Source organism: Momordica charantia (assembly GCF_013281855.1).
Source record: "Momordica charantia cultivar OHB3-1 chromosome 5 unlocalized genomic scaffold, Mcharantia_2.0 BLBB01000005.1, whole genome shotgun sequence".
NCBI classification, from domain to species: domain Eukaryota; kingdom Viridiplantae; phylum Streptophyta; class Magnoliopsida; order Cucurbitales; family Cucurbitaceae; genus Momordica; species Momordica charantia.
In genome coordinates, this window is record NW_028275163.1 from 2,762,049 (window position 1) to 2,784,056 (window position 22,008).

Sequence of the window (22,008 nt, forward strand, 5' to 3'; positions counted from 1 at the left end):
ATAAGAAAAGAAAAGAAAAAAAATCGACATCCCATATCAAATTGTTGAAAAATGGCACACATCTATTTTTTTTAATAAAAAATTTCAATTGTAGTTAGTAATTATTCTCTAAATCAATAGCATAAACCAACTCGATTTTTTTCATCGTCTATAGTAATTATGTGTCATTTGTGTGTTTTGTCTCCTGTTTGTATTTTCTACTTTCAGTCTTCATTATTCCCCCTAATCTTCTACTAATACAAATAAAATTTATCTTATCTGTGTCACATGTGTTTTTTAAAAATTTTATACACAAAATCACTTCTGAATTCTAAAAAAGTTATAATGCCCCTGAATTATTTAAGATAAGACATGTTTTACAGAGCTTAGTATTAAGATATTTGAAAATTTGAAAACAAAATAATAATACTCGTTGAGTAGAGGTCAAAATTTCAAAGTCCGAAAAAAGTATTCCACGAATATCACGATATAGGCGAGAGATGTATTTCTATTTGGGTTACATAAAAAATTAATAACGTTGACACCTACTAATGGTTAAATTCTAATCTACATAATCTATTTACATTATCAGAATATTAGATCTAAATATCCTTCAAAAGTATTAATCTAACTATAGCTTTATTGATTAAAATATATATCAGTGATAAAGAATAAGTTGCCCGAATCTTTACCCTACAAAATTTTCCGTTTTCTTTTTATTATTAGGAAGGGTATTTAGATATGAATGAGTTTTAAAGGAAGAAATGAAATTAAGGGTTGGGAAGAAGGTTAAAATAGTAATTGAACATAAAATAGTGGATAGTAGATTAGGTTTCACATTAATTTAAAATTTAAAAAGAAAAATGTAAATTAAAGAAAAGACATATATGAATTTAGTATTTACACCGTAATATTATTTTGTTTTTTTTTGTCTGTTAGTTCCTACGATTAGGATTCCAACCACATTTTAATTTTCCTTAAAAAATAAATGAAAATGACAAGGGAAGGAACTGGCTGAGTGATGTGGGCCCCACAAGAGGTGGAAAGAGACAAGACGAATATCAACGGCTTGGATATTTTGGACTCTTCGGCCCACCAACATAGTAGTAAATAGGCTGCCAACGCTCAAGGCCCATCAAAATTCGGAAGCCACGTTGGTACGTTGTGGAGTAGGTGGGCCGTGGGCCCATTTCTGCTCAACTTGGTAACAAAATTTATTTTAAAAATAAAAATAAAATCAACTCGTAATTTACTAATGAATATAATTCCTAAAAAAAAAATTAAAAATTAAAAAACAATCAAATATCTAGGTTTTTCATTTCAAGTTTTCAACCCTAACCATTCACATGCAAAAAATTCTCTATAAGCATTCAATGTTTCCCTCACATGAAAGTGAAGAAGAGAAATTACATAGATCAACGGTTAAGACACATGCATTAAAAAAAAACTTATGTATGCAATTTGTCACCACTTTTTTATTCGCTCTTTCAACGCACTATATTCTTTTAATGAATCTACACAACTGTAAGTATGGTTTCTTATTGATTTAGATATAATAACCTATTTCTATTGTATTTAATAAATAAGCTTATGTACAAAAATTTTATATTCAATAAAACTTTGTTTCATAGAAGGTTAGTAAAAAGTCTTACTCATAAATATGTGATACAGCTTTTTACAGGAGAGATACATTTTGAGTGAAGATGAAGTTTAACTAAAAACTTCAATTTTATTGCATATTAATTTGAGTACATCAAACAACATAATACGTCTCTCATTTCCTTCAAGAAAAAAGTCAACCAATGACGGCAACATCGATGACAACACCACGTTCATCAAGGACAACATAAACACGGTTGCAACAGAAATCACTAAGTCTGACCATGCCTGGTACTAAATAAACAACTATTGCATATGGGGCTTCTCTTTTGATTATTACTCTAGCTACTCCTCCTTTCATTCCAATCACTTCAGGCCATCTAAATTTACGTCCTGCATGCACAAAGTTTTACATTAATAAAATAAACAAACAAAAATCGTTGTGTTTAGAGGGAAAGAGAAGTTTTGAGCGCGAGAAATCCCACCTTGACCCAAAGTGCAACAGACAACGTCTGTGCAAGTACCACTAGCACAAGAAGGATAACGAGGCCAAGAAGAAGCACCTGACATTCTTTTAGTTTTTACAATATACTCTTGTTTTGAGATAACAATTTTATCATCTTATATATAGTCAATTCAAAAAATTACACCTCAAAGCAATTTATTTCTCTTGTCGTTTAGGCCATTAATTATGTTTTCTATTTAAATATATCATAAATATTTTTCTTCTCTATTCTCTCCCATCTTTTAAATCTCTTTTAAAACACATGTTCAAAGTAGAACACAATCATTATTCTTCAGTGATATATTTGGTTTCACCTTGTTTTTCCATCGCCAAAATTCTACAACATTGCCTTCTCGGAGCCTGACAATTAAATATCAAAAAATTTCTCAACATTTAAAAATAAATTAAATCAACGTATGATACATAATTCACCAAAATAGCTATTTTCTTTTATTACCTTGTCCCATAGAGACGAATCGGGTCTTTTCCAAACCACCACTTTTTCTACTGTACGATCCAATAATTTCCACTTGCATTCGGGTTCGTGTACCCGGTACCAACTGTAGTCGCTAATCGTCATATTCGTACTCGCACCAAATGCAACGTGGCGCAGGTAATAAACGAACGGTTTTTGGCAGACGTCGGCGGTGACCGGCCGGGTGTTGAAGGCGTGGGCAGAGCTGCCGGCGCTCCGGTACCAGTTCAGGAAGGTGGTGGCCGGAAGTTGGACGTTCCGGGGGAATAATATGCCGCGGAATATTTGAACCGCGTAGCCCCACGAAATTGATACGGTCCAAGCCCCGGATTTGTCATAGCATATGGACTGCTGCATCAGCCCAGCTGGGTCCAGTTTCATTGGGGACCCAAGTCTTTTTAGGGCCTGAACACGGCCCATTTCCGGGAATATTGGATCCACTATGTCTAGGTGGTGAAGAGAGACCAGAGGCGCCAGTGGATGGGCCGTAAGAAGCCCAAATAGATCGCCGTACACATCGCACTGACCAGCAATACAGTGTGAATTGCAAAAGAGATAATATCTTGGGAGGTCTATTTTGAAATCTTAATTACATGAAAGTGTTTAGGTTTCAAAATTTACACTTTTAGATATTTGCAGTTAGGATTTTATTTTAATACCCTTTCTACTCTTATTTATTGCTTTTTATTTTATTATAATTTTTAAATTTTAAAGATTTGAATCATTAATTTGTAATTATATTCATTTAATTTTTGTGGACCCCATTCAAAATTTCAACCTTAATTCCTCAAATCTCTCATTCAAAAAACATTTTTTCTCTCTCACCAATTAACAACTCCCAATTTTGTTAAATGAATTAAATGCTACCGATTCTCTTTCCTCGTTCGCTGTCGATTTTCTCCAGCCACAGTGCAAAACCGATTTTCTTCACCGTTGTCTTCGTTTCCAAGGTGCAAAGACGTCGGCTGCCAGACCTTCATTTTCCATCTTCAGGACTTTTATGAACAAGGTATTTATTTCTTTTGCACGTTTTCAACGCCGCTCATTCCTGTTCATTCCCGTCGCCGTTCATTCCCGTCGACATCTTTGCAAGTTTCCAATGCCGTTCATTGTACACCAAATCAACGAGGTATTGATTTCTTCTTCCCCAAACACGTCCAAACCTTCAATTTTCGTCGCTGAATAAACTTTCTGTCGATGTCGTCGTGCAGCGTGTTCTTCGTCTCCTGTCCCCTTCTGTTTATACCATGGGTAATTAATAGTCTTCCGTTGAGATTGATATATATGAGGATATATTTTATGTATGTGTACAGAAAATTGAAGTTCTAAACGTCTCACAGTGTTAGTATTCCAGATTATATTCGTATATATAGGTATATATTGTATATGTGAATATATCTTATATGTGTATACATATATCTTATTAGTCTTCCATTAAGATTGGTATATATGAGGATATATTTTGTTTATGTGTATAGAAAATTGAAGTTCTAAATGTCTCATATTCTTAGTATTCCCGATTATATTCATATATATAGGTATATATCTTATATGTGTATATATCTTATAGTTGTATACAAGATATAAACGCATATATCCTATAGTAATGTAGAATGAGTCCTCCAAAACTGAATTTTTAAACATCTCATGGATGAAGCGAAAAAAGTTCTTAGATTTCAAATTTGGGAGATTTTTGGACGGAATTTGGAAATATTTTGGGAGGTTATGATTTCAATTTTGGGGAATTTAGGGTTTTGTTTTTAATGTTTTGGTGTTATAATTTGTTTTGGAAAGTATCATTAACCTAAAATTATGGGATCTAAATTATAACCTTCCAATTAATCAATTTTGCATATTAAAATGAATTTAAAATTAATTTGTAAATACAAGAGGCTATTTAAGTAATTTATATGATGTGTACCCTCTTAAATAGGGTTGATAGATGACAAATGTGTAAATTCTATACATTCCATCCTTTTATGTAATTAGGATCTTTAAATAGCCCATCAATGTACTAATCCCTTTTAAAAAATGGTTGAATTGAAACAAGTGGTATCATATGGTACTCCAAAATAATTATAATAAATAGTATATGTCAGATGAATAATAATTATATATTTAACAATATTTTGACAAAAGTATTTTTTTATGATGAGATTTATAAGTTTTTGTATTTACCGAATTCAATATTGTCCAAATATTTATCTTCAATGATTATTTGGAAAGTTTTACATTATTTTTCTTTTGTTAAAATTAGGGGATTAATTAGCATAAATTAAATATAGGGTATAAATTACAACACATATCCACGTTTAAGGTTTATGTAATGAAATTGAAAGTTTATGGTAAAAATTGATATAATTTGCTAAGTTGGAGTTAAATTTTCATATATAATGTTGGTGCAAAAATTCTAAAGTTGATGGATGAGAACCCATGGACATCAAGTCTTAAAAGTGGTGGACTATTGAGTACTCAAATGGCCAATGGGTCAACAACGTAGTTTTAGGCGACAACGTAGTTTTAGTCGCCTAAAAGAATTAGGCAAAAATGTTCACGTTTCAGCATAATTCAATGTTAACGACATCTACTCATTCACTTAAGATTGTAATTTAAATTCTTGTACCCTATATTTAATACTAAAATGATAATAAAAATAAATATTTCCTTTCTTCCGTATTAATCTGATCTCTTTAAGTATAAGATATATTTATACCAATTAATATATTTTCACAACTTATGGATTGATTGGAGATATATTTACCAATTAATATTTAAGTATTATTTCCAAAATTTTAATCTATATAAATATAATCTTAACCTATTTATACTAAACTAATGTGTCCGTTTAAATTTTGATATTTTTTTAGTTCAACAATATGTGAGGGTGAAAATTTAAACTTTCAATCTCTTGATCGATGATATATACCTTAACAAATTAAGCTATGTTCTGATGATTTAAATTTTGATAACTTTGAAAAAGTATTTGTGATAAGAATATATAAAAAAAATTGATTTCCTCTAGGTAAGATTATCTTATCTATTGTTTTCATTTTTTAATGTTAAAAGAACTTTGCACAATACAAGATTTTATAAGAAAATTATTTAACAAAGTTTATTAAACATGTTTAAAATTTTTATGATATTTAAATTTTTTAGAAAATACTATTAGTTATTTAAATTGGTCGAGATTGAGTTGGAACAATTTCTTCGGTAAGTAAATAAAGGTTTTATTTAGACACCACCATACTTTAATGGGTCGAAATATAATTTACTTCTAAGAATTTCTATTTTGTCTAACAAAAAAATAATTGTTTTGTTTTGTTCTAACTTGAAAAAAGAAGACAAATTAAGCCAACCATGTAGCTTTTGCTATCCAAAATTCACCTTCTTTTTCTTCCCTCCAAAAAAAAAAAAAAAGAAAAAAAAAATTGTAAAACATTTAAATCAACTAAATAAATAATTTTTTTCTTTTTTAAACGAGAGAGAGATAATATTTTAAAAAATGACCCTGTGGCCTTGAATTTTCTCGCGCACTTTCTCAGAAACCAAACAGATAGAAAATCAGAGTGAAGTTCGTGCAGGTTAAACGAAGAGTTAAATCGAAGCGAGAAAACTCACCTGGTGAAATCCTGGTTCTCTGGTGAGAGGAACGCCGAGCTCCGCCATACAAGCCTGAATCCGATCATCGGAACCATACAGATTCGGATACCGCTGCAAGCAACTGTCCTGCATTTTCTCGAGTTCTTTCGCCAATGGATAACTTATGGCGAATCCGCCTCCGCCGTAAGCCATATCGTAAGAGAAATGCATATTCTGCAAATGACTCTCCGATGAGCCTCCGATGTAGTAAAATTGATTATGATCGTACTTCCGCAGCACCTGGACCAAGTTATCGACAGCGAAAAAGGTGTCATCGTCGCCCATAACAAGCCACCGTACCTCCGCCCGACCAAAAATCCCTAGCCTCAGACTTTCAGAGACAATCCGCGATGTCCTTATGGCGGATCTGTGCCCTTCCGGATTTCTGTAAGCAAATTTAGAAGTATCGGCGGAGATTCTCGTCGACGGCAGGAGATGATCGTCATCGGCGCTTTCAATCGGCTCGTCCAGCCAGATGATTCCTCGCATTTCGCTGCTCCGCCACCACAGCATTATGTAATTTTTTCTGTGATTCCAGAGCTTAGCGGAAGCGGCGATGCCGAAAACTACATGAGAGAGATTTGTTTCCTGATTAGGTTTCGGAGATGGCGTTTCTGGTTCCGGATCGAGAACAGAGTCGCCGATTTCCTTGGAGAACGATATACGGCTGTTACAAGAAGATGAAGAATAGACAAATTTTGCAGAGTAAAATAAACAGACGATGGAGGAGATTAAGAGGAGAAGGTAAAACATTAATATCGGAAGAGATTTAATGGAAGCGGCGAGAGGATTTTTCTGCTGTGGACGATCTTCTGCGGTTTTCTCACTGATCTTCATGGCTTAAACTGAAAATTCCCGCGTTTCTTTTCCTGGAAAAAGTGATAGAAAATTAGAACCGACAGAATCAGTGACCAGAACTTCAATTATTGAAGAAATTTTGCTTGGTACTCCGAAATTGATTCAAATCGAAGAATGGGGGAAATGATAGAAGAATTTGACGGAATTATTCAGTGGCGGTTTGTTACATTCGAATAATTTTATATCATAAAGTAAAAATATTTTCGGTATAAAACAAATAGAGCAGGTATCATATTCTTCATCAATCGCGATGATGATGAACAAAGTTTTTGTTTCAGAGAAGGTTCTGTTTTGGGATGATTATGAGAGAGCAAATTTCTTTCATATTCGGTTGATTTGCGATTAGGTGTAACCGACGAAATAACTGTTTGTCTTTCGGTGTTTTTTAAAAGTTTGTTTTGCAAAATTTTGTGTTTATTTTAGAATAACCGTTTGTAAAAAAAAAAAGTATGTATTTATTTATTTTCAATATATTCACTTAATATTAAATATAAACCTGATGTATTGTTTATTTAGTCTTTAAACTCAAAATTTGTTTCAATATTTCTTTCAACTATGATTTCGTGTTATAATTGTCGTTAACTATGTGATAGTATGACATGTCTATTGGACAAACATTAATTGATTTGACGTAATATTAACAAAAAGAAGTGAATTGTTACATAAATTAAATTAGAAATATATATAAAATCCTTTTCACATAAATCACAAATTTTCCTCCTAGCTTTAAAATACTCTACTTAAAAAAGAAAAAAAGAGAAAATACTCCGTACTAATTGGTAAATATCTATCTTGTATGAATTAGTATTAAATTTTTGACCAATAAAAAGGATAAATGCAAAAAAAAAAAAAATTATTACTTTTAAAAACAACGAATTGTCAAATTTTTAATGATGGTCAAGATAGATAGATGCTCACTAGTCAGCACCTAAATATTGTTCAACTTAAAATTACAATCACAATTCAAAATTATTAAAATTAGAAGTTTGGATTAAATATACAAACCATTAAAGTTTCATGCCTCATTTAGATTAAAAAGTAACGATATTTAAATAGAAAATTTCATAATTTTTAAAGAAGATACCATTTCCTTACCATATGCAAAGAAAATATACCAAGTACGAAAATGGTCCAAACATGGTAATATGAGACATTTTTAGAGATCTAAACCATATTATATGAGTCAAATTAAAAAAAAATAGAAATCGAATTGAAATTAAAGGAGAAACTGAATCGGCAATTCAACAAATTTTATTTCTTAATTAGAAGAAAAAAAATATTAATTTTGGTTAGTGATGCTCTACAGATGAGGCCATTGGGCCGAGCCCTAATTTTTGTGGTCCAGCCCAACCCAAATCAGATACCCACCGACCCGTTACGGTATTTATATAGAAATTCTTTTTATCGAATCATTTGGAGTTGGGGCTCGTGCACCGCTGGATGGATCGTATCATGGCAATGGATGCATCCGACGGCCTCAAATAATCTGGATCTCCTACGGCCATGCTCACAATTCACACGATTTTGCTTCAACTTTTCTTTTTTTTGCAAAGGATGTTGCTTCAATTTTCTTCTGAGCCATTTCCATTTCGTTCATCGCAAGGAAGGAACTCGCCTGAAGGGCTTTCACTTTCAGGAACTTCAATGTCACTTCATTCAGATTCCTCCACCACAGATCAGTGAATTTGAAGTTTCTGGAACCATTTATGTTCTAGTTACCAGGTTAAGTTGGAGGAGAATTCGTATGGATTCAGCAGTCGTCTGTGTTTGATCGTTTGTTTTCTCGCAGAGTAGCCAAGGAAAGGAAAGGACACGAGATTTGATTTGATTCTTTTGTTAGTATGTTTATGCTAAATTTGCTTCGATTTATTTGCTTCCTGATTACGGTTTTGAGTTTGTGGATGTAATCGTAGTCAAAGTTTATGCTGCGTGTGTTTCTATAATGCGTCTTCGCTGTCAATTGTGATATTGAATCACTCCGTTGTTGGATTATTGTCACCTGAATATCTTGTCTTGCAGATTTGGAACTCAATTGATAATTGAGTTCAGTCTGGTTCTACAGAGTTTATTGGACTCTGCCGAATTGCTCCAATGGCTGGCATCAGGATTTTCATTCTGAAGTCGATTTATACTTCCTCACGCTCTTATTTGAACCCGTACTCATCTCAATCTTACAAGCCTTACACCAAAATTTCCGAGTACGTTGACCGGGGTCTTAGACCGAGTACTGTTCTAAATAAAAAATGCCACAATGATAACTCTCGCCGCACGAAAAACACTTCGGGTACTGGTTTCCCAAGGGCAGCTTCTGTATGTGGTTTAAATATCTCCAGTCACGGTGCATATCCCATTGATACATTTTTGCCTGCATGGTCGGTGAGATACTGGAGAACTGTCCCTCTTACTTCACCCGGCCATCTGTCAAATCCTCGATTGTATTCATCGGCTTCTAGCAGGAAAGCTGATATAACTGGAGACACTGGTGTTTCAGCAGCTTCTGCTGGTGTTGAAGCAGATATCAGTAACACCCAAGATGTTGGAACTGGAAAGGAATGGCTTGAAAGAGTTAAGGATGTCTGGCAGAGTGCTGTAGATGCAGCATCTTTCACCGAGCAGAAGGCTAAAGAAGTGTCTGATGAATTCACTCCTCACGTAGATAAACTCTTTGATTCACATCCATACCTTAAAAATGTAATTGTTCCTGTGAGTATGACCTTAACTGCTACTCTCTTGGCTTGGCTGGTAATGCCTAGGCTTTTGAGGAGATTCCATAAGTATTCAATGCGAGGTCCCGTTGCCTTACTATCTGGAAGCATATCTGTTGAGGAAATTCCTTATGAGAAAAGCTTTTGGGGTGCCTTGGAGGATCCTTTGCGATATCTTGTTACCTTCTTTGCATTTTCTCAAATGTTAGTGGCTCAAACTTCAACATAATTCTCTTATTTACACATGGATTTTCAGGTTGTGTACCTTTATCTTACCTTGCAATATTTGTCTAAGCTTTGATTTTCAGTGGCATGATGGTTGCACCTACCACTGTTGCATCAGAATATGTTACACAGGCGTGTAGGGGGGCTGTCATTCTTTCCCTTGTCTGGTTTATTTATCGCTGGAAAACAAATGTGCTGTCTCGAGCATTGGCCTCCCAGAGTTTTTCAGGGCTTGATCGGGAAAAGTTGCTTACCCTAGACAAAGTTTCATCTGTTGGCCTATTTGCAATCGGATTAATGGCTTTGGCCGAGGCATCTGGGGTGGCTGTTCAGTCTATGTTGACCGTTGGTGGCATTGGAGGTGAGAGCTTCCTGCCAAATGGCTTTGTAGTTTTATTTCCATTGTACTGATTCTTGGTTTGGGGTCACGTGTCCTCCACTTAATTTGTCTGTTGCTAGGGCTCAACGTTCAACATGATTCATCTGCTTCTGTTTTCTAACTAACTGCTTAAAAAATGAAGGAAAAAGAAGAAACGCCTCTATTGATAATTAATACTACCCGTAACCATCCTAGATTGCCCAATGGTCAAGTTTATGTGGCAAGTAAATGTTGTGTAGAGTCTGGAAATTGTCTCATGAAATTAGTTGAGGAGTCCGTAACTGGCCTTGACATTTATCGATATAAAAATGAAGAGATAGCTAATACAATACTTACGTATTGTTGGTGAATGGAGACAAGCTCTGAGATAACAATTATGTTCTTGGAAATGCTCTTCTTCAGCCATTTTTTGGAGGATAATCAGGCTTGTTTATTGTTTATAATATGGAACATGTGTATTGTACTCTAAATCTCTTACTTCCTCTTTGCAGGAGTGGCCGCTGCTTTTGCTGCGAGGGACATACTTGGGAATGTTTTAAGCGGCTTAACGATGCAGTTTTCACAACCCTTCTCTCTCGGAGATACAATTAAGGTGTGTGTGATGTGAATCATCTTTTTCCTTCATCTTTTGGCGTGGAACGAAGATGTATCTTGTAATCCTTTTGCATGTATGATCCACAAAAGTTGGAAGATTTGAATCTGAGGTTGACTTCAATTTTTTTCGTTTACTATTATTATTACTATTTTGATAAAAGCATCATTGAAGTTGAAAACTCAATATCAATGATGCTTGGACTTTTAGATGACATGCATCTTTGTATCCAGTTGATCTTTTTGTGATACTTTGTAATACTGTTAAGTCCACTATGGTGGAGTTCTGTCATGTGTACTTATCAGTCATTTAGAAGCATTTTCTCTCTGCATTTACTGGGAGTTGATAACATCAAACAAATTGGTGGAAACTTGTAGACTGTTTCTGCAAGTTTGTTCTATTTGTCCTTTCTCGTTAACTTTGAAACGAGTTGCAACTTTCCATTTGCAGGCTGGTGCTATTGAAGGTCAAGTTGTGGAAATGGGACTAATGACAACATCATTACTAAGCGCTGAAAAATTTCCAATCGTTGTTCCAAATTCTCTATTTTCTAGCCAGGTGGATTTTTTTTTGTGTTCTTGGGTTAATATTATTATTTTATTATATCACGGTTATCTTTTTAGCCTTTATTTTTATTCCTTTATAAACAGTAATCACTGCACCTTTACATGGTCACCCACCTCACTGAACTCAATGCTTCCATTATTTAAAATTTCTAATAAAAGTCAAGACGTATTTGACTAGTAGTTTCCATTGCTGAACGATGCATGTGTAGCCAATAATTTGATCAAGTTTATTTGTTATCTGGGAGATCTGAAGGGATACTGGCTTTCTATTTGGAATTAGGGTACAAGTTTTGGTAAAACTGTGATCCTGTAGAGGCCTCTGCTCATGTAGAACATGCGATTGTTATGTTCAAATTAATTTTTCTGGAAGTCTCTGTGCATGTCTTAACAAATTTTTTATTAATATTTATTTTGGAATTTTTAGAGTAAATTATCCATTTTAGATATCTCTATTTCTTTGTGTAAAAACATATCATTTCCAACTCCCACGAGGCAAAAAATCTAGGAATCATCTGTTTGGATTTGGGGATGCTCAATAGTCACGAGTGGGAAAACTTTCTTGTAATGCTATATTTTATCTTCTATGTTTGATCCTTGAATTTGTTCGAGGATATGTTTTCATGGCGTACGTTTTGTTGTTTCTAAATATTTTCTCATGAATCTCTTGATTGATTATGTGTTAAGGAATTCGATGGAGTTCTTGGATTAAGATAGTGATTTAATCTATTTATTTACGGTCGTTACTCTAAAGTTTCAGTTAACACAAGATGGTGATATTTTGTAGGTAATTGTAAATAAATCGAGGGCGCAGTGGCGTGCCATCACCAAGAAAATTCCTTTGCAAGTTGATAATCTCAGTACTGTTTCTCAGATATCAGATAACATTAAGAGTATGCTTAGATCTCACCCAAAAGTGTTCTTGGGAAAGGAGGCTCCTTATTGCTTTCTCTCTCAAATTGAGAGTACATATGCAGAATTGACAATTGGTTGCAACCTTAGAAAGATGGTAAGTCCAATATTTTGGCTTGCGCTGGTAGCTCCTCGACGTGTCGCCCCTTCAAGTTCAAACTATATATTTACGTACTTCAATTTTATTTATGTAGAGTAAAGATGAGTTATTCTCCACGGAGCAAGATATCCTCCTTCAGTCAGTACAGATCATTAAAGAACATGGTGCAACCTTGGGTAGCACCATGTCTGATTGGACGAACCAATGATGATTCGATGCACAATTGAAAGGAGAAATGTCACGTAAATGGGCGACATTTCTCAATGCGACAGGAGAGCCAGGAGTTCAATCATGTCCATTTTGATAGAGCAACTCATCCATCAATGTAAAGTTCTGAACACCACCTTACAAAATTTCCATGTAGAATTCTTGTGTGTTTGTATTTTTGGTAGTTGACAGAGAATGGAATGTTGGAGATTACTGCTGGGCGCGGGCGCTGGCACAGGCATGGACATTTTCGTAAAGCTTAACAAGCATTTTCGTCTGAGATTTAACTATTTGATGCAATGGATTTCTTCATGTTTTGACATTATTGTGAATATTTTTCTTATTTCCAGAAAAGAAAAGGGAGAGAAAAAAAACAAAAAAATTGTTGTGAAAACGGCAGCAGGTTTGGCCAAGATTGTCTAATAGCTTTTATGTGATCTTTGGCAATGAACTTCTGGACAGGTGGCTTAAAAGATACATGTTTTGTAATCCCGAAAACACAGTGATGAATCAGTAATAATAATAAAATTATATAACTTTTTGCTCATATGGGTCAATAAAAATGGAAATTAAAAAATGGAAAGGCAGTTTCTGAAATTTAGTTCCTTTCTTTTTTCATTTTTTAAATGTTTCTCAAAATTTAGAAAAGAGAAACTGAAAGGGTTACCAAACTATGTCTGATTCACAAAATAAGAAGCGGGAACGTCATCAAACGAGAATGTTCACTTTGGTCTTTGTTTATAAAATTTAAACACAATAGAAGTGTTTTAATACAAATTTATGACAACATTTTAAAAAATTTTGTGAATGAATTCACTAAAATAAGACGTTTCTTAAACTACCAGAACCAAAATCAAAAGTACACAAAAGAGTATTTAAATCTAGAAAGTTATCCAATAAGCTACTAAAGAAAAAGTTATGGCAATGCCAAAATGAATTATTTTATAAAATTTAAGGGTTAAATTGGTTTTTTTTTCCTTTTTTCCATTTTTATTATAGACACCTTGAAAGTTTTGGAACGAAGTTGTTTTCCTTTCCACCATGAAGACCAATAAGAAGGATATAAATAGTATGACATCCTCCCTGAACGAAATAATCGACCTTCCAAATTAGAAATAACTTGGTAGTTAGGCATATATACCTTGTGGAGAGAGGCAAATAAATAAATTCTATGATATTTTTAGGTCCATCATTTCATGGTGTCTTTTTCTTTTAAAGAAGCATACAAAATATATATATATATATATATATAAATCTAAAATCCTAAAATATTGGTTGGAAAAATTTTCTATGGAATGAATTTCTGTTAAGTTTTCCACTCCCCATATCTTATTCTAGTGGGCAGATAAGTTTTATCCTAATTTAAGTCTTAAATTATCAATATTAACGTTAACATATCCGTAATATGAAGGGTATATTGACATTTCTATCATAGTACAAGAAAATTGATAAAATATAAAAAATATCAACGAAATATCACTAATATATACATAATATTAATATTAATTATTTTTAACTGATTTAGAAATATGAAAATGTTTATTTATTAACTTAAAAGATTTTTTACAATTTTTTGTTTTATTTTTCTAACTTTTATAGAAGTATCTTGACACTTTATCGATATTTTCATGATATCGAGACGAACTTGGTTAAACTTTCGTTGGGCAACTTTGTCGCCGTTTACATTACTTTTAAGCTAATTTTGTGACGCTATTTACCGTCATATGCCCCATCTAGAAATATCTGCTTTGCAATTCAAAGTCAACCAGAGTCAAGTTACCTAAATTGCGACCCAAGAATCTGAGGCACAAAAATTGTGATATTATCACGCGACCTCCATGGAAGCACTTTCATGGCCGCTCTGTGCTCATTTCCAACAATATATAAATACCCAAGCGATTATTCATCTCCAAGCTCACAAAAATGGCGGAACGCGATCTCCACGTTCTTCTGTTTCCATGGTCCGCCTTCGGCCATATTATGCCCCATTTCCAGCTCTCCATGGCCCTAGCCAAAGCCGGCGTCCATGTCTCCTTCGTCTCCACCCCCAGAAATTTACAGAGACTCCCCGGAATTCCTCCGTCGCTCTCCTCCCTCGTAACTCTCGTCCCCATTCCACTCCCCAAACTCCCCGGCGATCCCTTGCCGGAAGCTGCAGAGGCCACCGTCGATCTTCCGTTCGACAAGATTCCGTATCTCAAACTAGCCCTAGATCTCGCCGAGCAGCCGTTTAGGAAATTCGTCGCCGATCATCCTCATCCGCCGAATTGGATGATCGTCGATTTCAATGCTACTTGGATCTGCGATGTTTCTCGAGAGTTTCGAATCCCGATCGTTTTTTTTCGTGTTCTCTCCCCTGGATTTCTTGCTTTCTTCGCGCATGTTCTTGGGAGAGGGCTTCCTCTGTCGGAAATCGGAAGCCTGATGACGCCGCCGGTGATTGAGGGGGAGAAATCCACGGTGGCGTACCGGCAGTTTGAAGCGGCCGCGGTTCGTTCGGGATTTTTTGAGAAGAACGATTCCGGTATGAGCGATCGTGACCGCGTGACGAAGATTATCTCTGCCAGTCGAGCGATTGCGATTCGTTCTTGCTACGAATTCGATGTTGAGTATTTGAAATTGTACGAGAATTTTTGCGGAAAAACAGTGATTCCTCTAGGGTTTCTGCCTCCAGAAAAGCCCCAAAAAACAGAGCTCCCCGCCGATTCGCCATGGAAATCGACGTTTGAGTGGCTCGACAAACAGAATCCCCGATCAGTGGTGTTCGTCGGATTCGGCAGCGAGTGCAAACTCGCGAAAGATCAAGTTCACGAGATAGCGCGTGGAGTGGAGCTCTCGGAGCTCCCATTTCTATGGTCTCTGAGAAAGCCGGCCTGGGCGGCAGAGGATTCCGACGCCGTGCCGCCCGGATTCGGCGAGCGGACGACGGAGAGAGGGATCACGAGCATGGGGTGGGCCCCGCAGATGGAGATTTTGGCGCATCCGGCGATCGGAGGTTGTCTGTTTCACGCGGGGTGGGGATCCGCCATTGAAGCTCTGCAATTCGGGCATTGCCTTGTCGTGTTGCCGTTCATCATCGATCAGCCGCTGAACGCGAGGCTTCTTGTGGAGAAGGGCCTTGCGATTGAGGTTGAAAGAAATGAAGACGACGGGTCTTTCACCGGAGAAGCCATAGCCAAAACTCTGAAAGGAGCTATGGTTTCAGAGGAAGGAGAAGAGATAAGGAGGCGGGCCAGAGAGGCTGCCGCCATTTTTGGGGACACCGAGCTTCATCAGCGATACGTAGAGGATTTCGTTCGATTCCTTAGAAATGGGGATTCGAATCAATAAAAATCATCGTGTTTCGAAGATACGATCTCTTGCAATAGTTTTCATGTTTGAATTTCTTGGAAGAAAATAGCTTTTGGTTTTGATGTTTTATGTTCTAAAAATCTATTGGGTTTGATATTGAAAGAATGAAAGAAATAAAATAAAATGAAGGTGGGAGGAAAATAGAACTTTCGTTCAATCAACTTTGTTTCAAATTTAGTGAAAATGATTTACCAATAACTAATTCAAGAATTCATAAATTAGATAGGTAATAATTTATTAGTTTTGAAATTAGCGGCAACAATTATATCAAATAGACAAAAATTTAAGTTGAATAGAATAGGGCGAAATCTACTCCATTTAATATGGACAAATCTCTAATATTTATAATTAGATTAAGTTGGAATTTTGTTAAACTATTTAATATATAATAAATGTTTTCAAAGTTTAAAAATTACCGGAAATAAAATGAACTATTAAAAATATTATACCAAAATAGATTTTTTTAATAGATATGCCTCCGTACAAAACTATCGTTTTTAAAAAGTACCATAGTTAAAATGAAGGTTCAAAAGTATAAAAATTAAAATGAAAATCATTAAAGATACAATCTATCCTATGTCCAGAGTTATCATCATTCTTTAAAAGTTACCGCTAAGTTATACTCGCTTTGGCAACAGTTTACTCTATTAATCCTACAAGTGAGTTTTTAGACACATTCCATTTTGATAAACTTTCATGAGGTGTAGTTTGAATTTTAAAGTTAACCGCTGTAACATCTGTTCGTTAATTTAAAAAATACAGAATAATATTCAAACTTTCCATTTTTTTACTGCGCTTAATTAATCAAGCTAGACTCAAGTTACATTTTTATATCATATTTGATCAAATAGAATAAATAATATGTTAAATTACAAAAAAAAATATCCCTGAACATTTTACTCTTTTTCAAAAATATCTCAAACTTTAAACAACCACATCAGTCAGCATTTATGAGAGCAGAGGTGGCGAGCACTGCAACGATTTTTTTTGGAAAATTAATCGATTTGTTCTGAATTTTTGGTTGCTTTTTGAAAATTAATGTACACCCCTCCAACGAATGGGAAGAAGAGGGCGAGTCAAATTGGGGTCCACTTTGTACCGTTGATACAGACCTTTTGTAAAAGTCATTTTTAAAAGAGACCATGTCTCTCAAAATTTTCTAATTTCACATTTTTAGGTTTCTTGCACGATTTTATTTTAATTCTGATTTAATTTTTATTTATTGTATTTATATTTATTATATTTATTTGTTTTTTTAAAATATAAAAAATTTAATTCCATAAATTATTATCACAATTATTTAATTATTGTGGATCCCATATTAATTTTCAACATAAATGGCTTAATTCACTCATTTAAAACCTTAATTTACTCATTCAAAAATATTGATTTTTCCTAAATTCGCTCCTACAGGTGCTCAAACTTCAAGGACAATTCAAAATCACGTAAACATCTTTTGAAGTCTCAATAAACATATATCCGCATATTCAAAAAATATATTCACAATCACAGTATATATCCCCATATATATCCGCATATATACATTCAAAATCATTATAGTATATATCCGCATATCCGCATATATACAAATAGTTCACATGAAATCAGAAATCAAAAACAACCATTTGAATGCAAAGCTTCCGATCAGGATAAACGGAGACGAACTGCTCTGGCGACGAAGAAAAATGGAGGCAGTCGGATATGAAGGCAAGCAGACGTCGGCCGGAGACGAAGGCAAGCAGAAACGACTGGAGAAGAAGGAAGAACGAAAATCTCCTTTCGAACGGAATAAACGGAGACGACAATCGAGAAAAATGGAGCCGGTCGGAGGAGAAGGCAGACAAAGACAGGCGGTCGAAGGAAGAAGAACAAACGGTAAGAGAAAGAAAAACGGATGGTTGGAGTAAGAAAAGAAAAATCAGTCGGAAGACAAAGAAAGGGGTTTCGAAAATGGATGATTTTGGGGATTTTTTTATTTTGGAAATTATAATTAAGCACATTTTAAGGGATTTAAGTGTAACCTCGCAATTTACCATTTCTAGATTTTAAAAATTATTTAATATTGAGGTGTATCTTAAGATACACTAGTGTTAAATTTTATACATTTCAATTGTCACTATGATTCATAAATAGACTATTAATATAATAATCTCTTTTTGAAAAAGACTAATCGAATCCATTCAAATTTACTACCTATGAAATAAAATTGAGAAGTGGTAGGCTAGGTCGGTCGGGGTCGATTTTTGGCCAACCCCAACGCTAAAAACCAACATAATCGGTTTCGATCGGTCAAAATCTTTTTTTTTATCTCTCAATACAAATCGACAGTTCAACCAATCGTTCCGATCGGTTTGGTCGATTCTTAGAAGAAATCAGAGTTGTTCAAAATGAGTGCGAAAGGGAAGAGAGGGGAAGAAGAAAGAGAAGATAGGTGGAGAGAGAAAACATAAATGAAAAAGAAGGAATGGCAATAAAAGAGCCACCTCAGTTAGAGAAGAAAAGTGGGTAAAAAAAGTAAAATATAATAATAAACAAATCAAAGTAAATACTCATATATATTTCACCTGAATCATGTGAAGATTTTTTTTTTCTTTTACATTTTTCAACCCACGTGGCTTTATATTAGCCATTCCCTCTTTCTTTTCAATTCATTTTTCCCCCTATTTTTTCTCTCTCTTTTTTCTTTCTCCTACCTTCTCTTTCTCAGTTTGTTTGGTTTCTTCTCTTCTGCTCTTATCCCTTCTTTTTATTTTAGCATTCCATCCAGAATGGCAGTGAGAGTAGCAATAAATGCAATAAGACTAAGAGTTTTTAAGTATAGAGACAAGGTATGTGGCACTTTTAATAATTTGACAAATAGACACGTGTCAAAAAGATAGAGTTACACGTCTCGATAGGTAAATAATGTAATTGCTAAAATGCACTAGTAATATTAAGCCACATCTCTTACCAACCACAGGGAAAGCGGTTGCTTATTTCAAACACAGTTGCAGAGAGGAAGGAGCAGCTTCAGTGGTACCTTCAATGGCGGCGGGAAAAAAACTCCATGTTCTTCAATTTCCATGGTGCGCATTCGGCCACATTATTCCCAATTTTCATCTCTCCATAGCCCTAGCCAAAGCCGGAGTCCACGTCTCCTTCGTCTCCACTCCTAGAAATCTACAGAGACTCCCAAAACTTCCTCCACCTCTCGCCTCCCTCATCACTCTCGTCCCCATTCAGCTCGGTGGCGATCTCCTACCGGAAGGCGCCGAGGCGACGGTGGACCTCCCGCTCGACAAGGTTCCTTATCTCCAAAAAGCCCTAGATCTCGCCGAGCCGGCGTTCCGGAGCTTCGTCGCCGGTCATCCGAATCCGCCGGACTGGTTCATCGTCGATTTTAACGCGACTTGGATCTGCGACGTTTCTCGAGACTTCCGAATCCCGATCCTGTTCTTCAACGTTCTCTCTGCTGGATTTCTCGCGTTCGTGGAGAAGGTTTTCGGAGAAGGGCCAACGGATGTGGAGAAGCTCACGACGCCGATCCAGATCGGTGAATTTCGGTCGACGGTGTCGTTTCGACGATTTGAAGCCGTTACGATGCTCTCTGAATTTCCTGTGGAGGACGAGAGCGGGATGAGTGTTCGCGAGCGGGTGGCGAAGATTCATTCCGCCTGTGAAGCGATTCTGCTTCGTGCTTGCGACGAATCGGATGGTTTATACTTGAATTTATACAGCAAAATTTGTGGAAAAAAAGTAGTTCCTCTAGGGCTTCTCCCGCCGGAAAAGCCCCAAAAAACAGAGCTCCATTTCCCCGCCGATTCGCCGTGGAAATCGACGTTCGAGTGGCTCGACAAACAGAATCCCCGATCCGTGGTGTTCGTCGGATTTGGCAGCGAGTGGAGACTCACGAAAGATCAAGTTCACGAGATAGCGCGTGGAGTGGAGCTCTCGGAGCTCCCATTTCTATGGTCTCTGAGAAAGCCGGCCTGGGCGACGGAGGATTCCGACGCTTTTCCGGTCGGATTCCTGGAGAGGACGGCGGAGAGAGGGATCACGAGCATGGGGTGGGCCCCGCAGATGGAGATTTTGGCGCATCCGACAATCGGAGGGTGTATGTTTCACGTGGGGTGGGGATCCACCATTGAAGCTCTGCAATTCGGGCATTGCCTTGTAGTGTTGCCGTTCATCATCGATCAGCCGCTGAATGCGAGGTTTCTGGTGGAGAAGGGCTTTGCGATTGAGGTTGAAAGAAATGAAGACGACGGGTCTTTCACCGGAGAAGCCATAGCCAAAGCTCTGAAAGGAGCTATGGTTTCAGAGGAAGGAGAAGAGATAAGGAAGCGGGCCAGAGAGGCTGCCGCCATTTTTGGGGACACCGAGCTTCATCGGCGATATATTGAGGATTTCGTCCAATTCCTCAAAAATGGAGATCCCAATCAATTAAATGGTGTTTGAAGATATGATTTCTCGCCACAGTTTCAAGCTATAATTTCTTCAGATGAAAATAGCTTTTGGTTTCGATTTGTTATGTTTTTTAAAAATTATTGAGTGTACTAGAACTACCCCTTTTTAAAACAAAGGAAAACATTGCTGTGCTAACTCTGAAAAATACTTGACACAACCACGGGGATCAAATCAAGTCGAAAAACCGATCCGATCAACAAAAACTCGATTTAAGAAGTGAATCGATCGGTGTCGATTGGTACACTCTTTCAAAATCAATTAAAGAGTATGGGGTGGGCCCCGTAGGTGGAAATTTTGGGGAATCCGACGATCGGAGGGTGTTTGTTTCACGCGGGGTGGGGATCCGCCATTGAAGTTCTGCAATTCGGGTATTACTGCGTTGTAGTATTGTCGTTCATCATTAATCAACCGCTAAATGCGAGGCTTCTGGTGGAGAAGGGCCTTACGATTGAAGTTGAAAGAAATGAACAAGGAGTCTTTCACAATCTTATGATTAGAGGTATATGTCAATTACCACTGAGCTATGTTTATTTTGATAATAAATATCGTGTTTTGAAGATACAATATCTTGTGATAGTTTTCATGTCCGAATTTCTTCGGAAGGAAATAGCTTTTGGTTTTGATGTTTTATGTTCTAAAAATTTAGGAGTAAATTGCACCTAGTGACTTTAATTTTAGTTATAATCGACATAATCGTACCCCGGAGAACTTGTTATTATGACATTTTGTCGTGTCACCGTCTTATGAAAGTACTGCTTCAAACCTAATTTATTTCTTGCAGCATAGTAAACAATATAATTTTCATTTTTTTTTTTTTACTTTTCTTGTTTATCATCTCATCATTATTATTTAGGAGGCGAGCAATGGAGGCTGCCGCCATTTTTGGGAACACCGAGCTTCATCAACGATACGTTGAGGATTTTGTCCAATTCCTAAAAAATGGGGATTCCGATTCCAATTAAAGCTATTATTTTGTTTCTTTCTTCTTTTTCTGGCAAGATATTTGATCTGTGACGTTCAAGGGAGGTGGCTCTTGTCGAACATTGCTAAATTGGTCGTTGTAACAAGCTTCCACGGAAGTTCGATGGTTTGCATTTGGTTTAGTTTCAATAATATTCCACTGTTATTTTTTAGTACATCAACCTCGAGGCTTGAGAGTCCAATTCATAACAACAGATATCAATTCTTCTCAAAGCTCTATGCCATATTATATTGCCTGCTTTAGGCATAACACTCGCGTCATCATTTTAGTTTCACTCAAAATTCTTTATACTTATCAAGACAATTTATTTTCTCTCATATATTTTGAATCATTCACTTCACTAATCAATGTGAATTTGAATGGAAAGTTCGGTAAATTTTAATTAGTCTCTGTAAGTTTATCAGTATGTTTGAAATATTATTCTTTATCGCAATAGAAGAAATTAGATATTAATCTTCCCTTGCCATGGCATTTTAGTATTGATATGTCAT

General features: G+C 35.9%; 3 protein-coding genes and 1 pseudogene across 5 annotated transcripts; 3 read left to right on the forward strand and 1 right to left on the reverse strand.

The window, feature by feature from the left end:
• Window positions 1-1,754: 1,754 nt before the first annotated feature.
• Window positions 1,755-7,034, reverse strand: LOC111016241 (uncharacterized). The gene is made up of 3 exons (XM_088123895.1): window positions 6,177-7,034; window positions 2,541-3,080; window positions 1,755-2,443 (listed from the first exon to the last, which is right to left on the reverse strand). Exons 1-3 carry the CDS (start codon window positions 7,032-7,034, stop codon window positions 2,369-2,371), a joined length of 1,473 nt encoding a protein of 490 aa, XP_087980021.1. The 3' UTR covers window positions 1,755-2,368.
• Window positions 7,035-8,603: 1,569 nt separating this feature from the next.
• LOC111016329 (mechanosensitive ion channel protein 1, mitochondrial) lies at window positions 8,604-13,151 on the forward strand. Of its 3 annotated transcripts, none has more exons than XM_022291689.2 (7): window positions 8,604-8,894; window positions 9,075-9,964; window positions 10,069-10,346; window positions 10,856-10,956; window positions 11,407-11,514; window positions 12,307-12,528; window positions 12,626-13,151. In XM_022291689.2, the coding sequence occupies exons 2-7, from the start codon at window positions 9,147-9,149 to the stop codon at window positions 12,737-12,739; spliced, it is 1,641 nt and encodes a 546-aa protein (XP_022147381.1). In that variant the 5' UTR covers window positions 8,604-8,894; window positions 9,075-9,146; the 3' UTR covers window positions 12,740-13,151. The 3 variants fall into 3 exon arrangements, with proteins under 3 accessions (XP_022147381.1, XP_022147379.1, XP_087980601.1); XM_022291687.2 differs by having other exon boundaries at window positions 8,604-8,890; XM_088124475.1 differs by having other exon boundaries at window positions 8,604-8,777.
• Window positions 13,152-14,349: 1,198 nt separating this feature from the next.
• LOC148211150 (putative UDP-rhamnose:rhamnosyltransferase 1 pseudogene) lies at window positions 14,350-16,246 on the forward strand (annotated as a pseudogene).
• Window positions 16,247-18,929: 2,683 nt separating this feature from the next.
• Window positions 18,930-20,670, forward strand: LOC111016246 (putative UDP-rhamnose:rhamnosyltransferase 1). Its single transcript, XM_022291558.2, has one exon. It carries the CDS (start codon window positions 19,114-19,116, stop codon window positions 20,524-20,526), a length of 1,413 nt encoding a protein of 470 aa, XP_022147250.2. The 5' UTR covers window positions 18,930-19,113; the 3' UTR covers window positions 20,527-20,670.
• Window positions 20,671-22,008: the final 1,338 nt, after the last annotated feature.

Coding starts and splice junctions, on each gene's coding strand:
- LOC111016241 (XM_088123895.1), bottom strand. CDS start 7,034: ATGAAGATCAGTGAGAAAACCGCAGAAGATCGTCCACAGCAGAAAAAT. Junction 3,081..6,176: donor GAGAACCAGGATTTCACCAG/GTGAGTTTTCTC, acceptor ATTGCTGGTCAG/TGCGATGTGTACGGCGATCT. Junction 2,444..2,540: donor ATTCGTCTCTATGGGACAAG/GTAATAAAAGAA, acceptor TTTAATTGTCAG/GCTCCGAGAAGGCAATGTTG.
- LOC111016329 (XM_022291689.2), top strand. CDS start 9,147: ATGGCTGGCATCAGGATTTTCATTCTGAAGTCGATTTATACTTCCTCA. Junction 9,965..10,068: donor TTCTTTGCATTTTCTCAAAT/GTTAGTGGCTCA, acceptor TTTGATTTTCAG/TGGCATGATGGTTGCACCTA. Junction 11,515..12,306: donor ATTCTCTATTTTCTAGCCAG/GTGGATTTTTTT, acceptor GATATTTTGTAG/GTAATTGTAAATAAATCGAG.
- LOC111016246 (XM_022291558.2), top strand. CDS start 19,114: ATGGCGGCGGGAAAAAAACTCCATGTTCTTCAATTTCCATGGTGCGCA.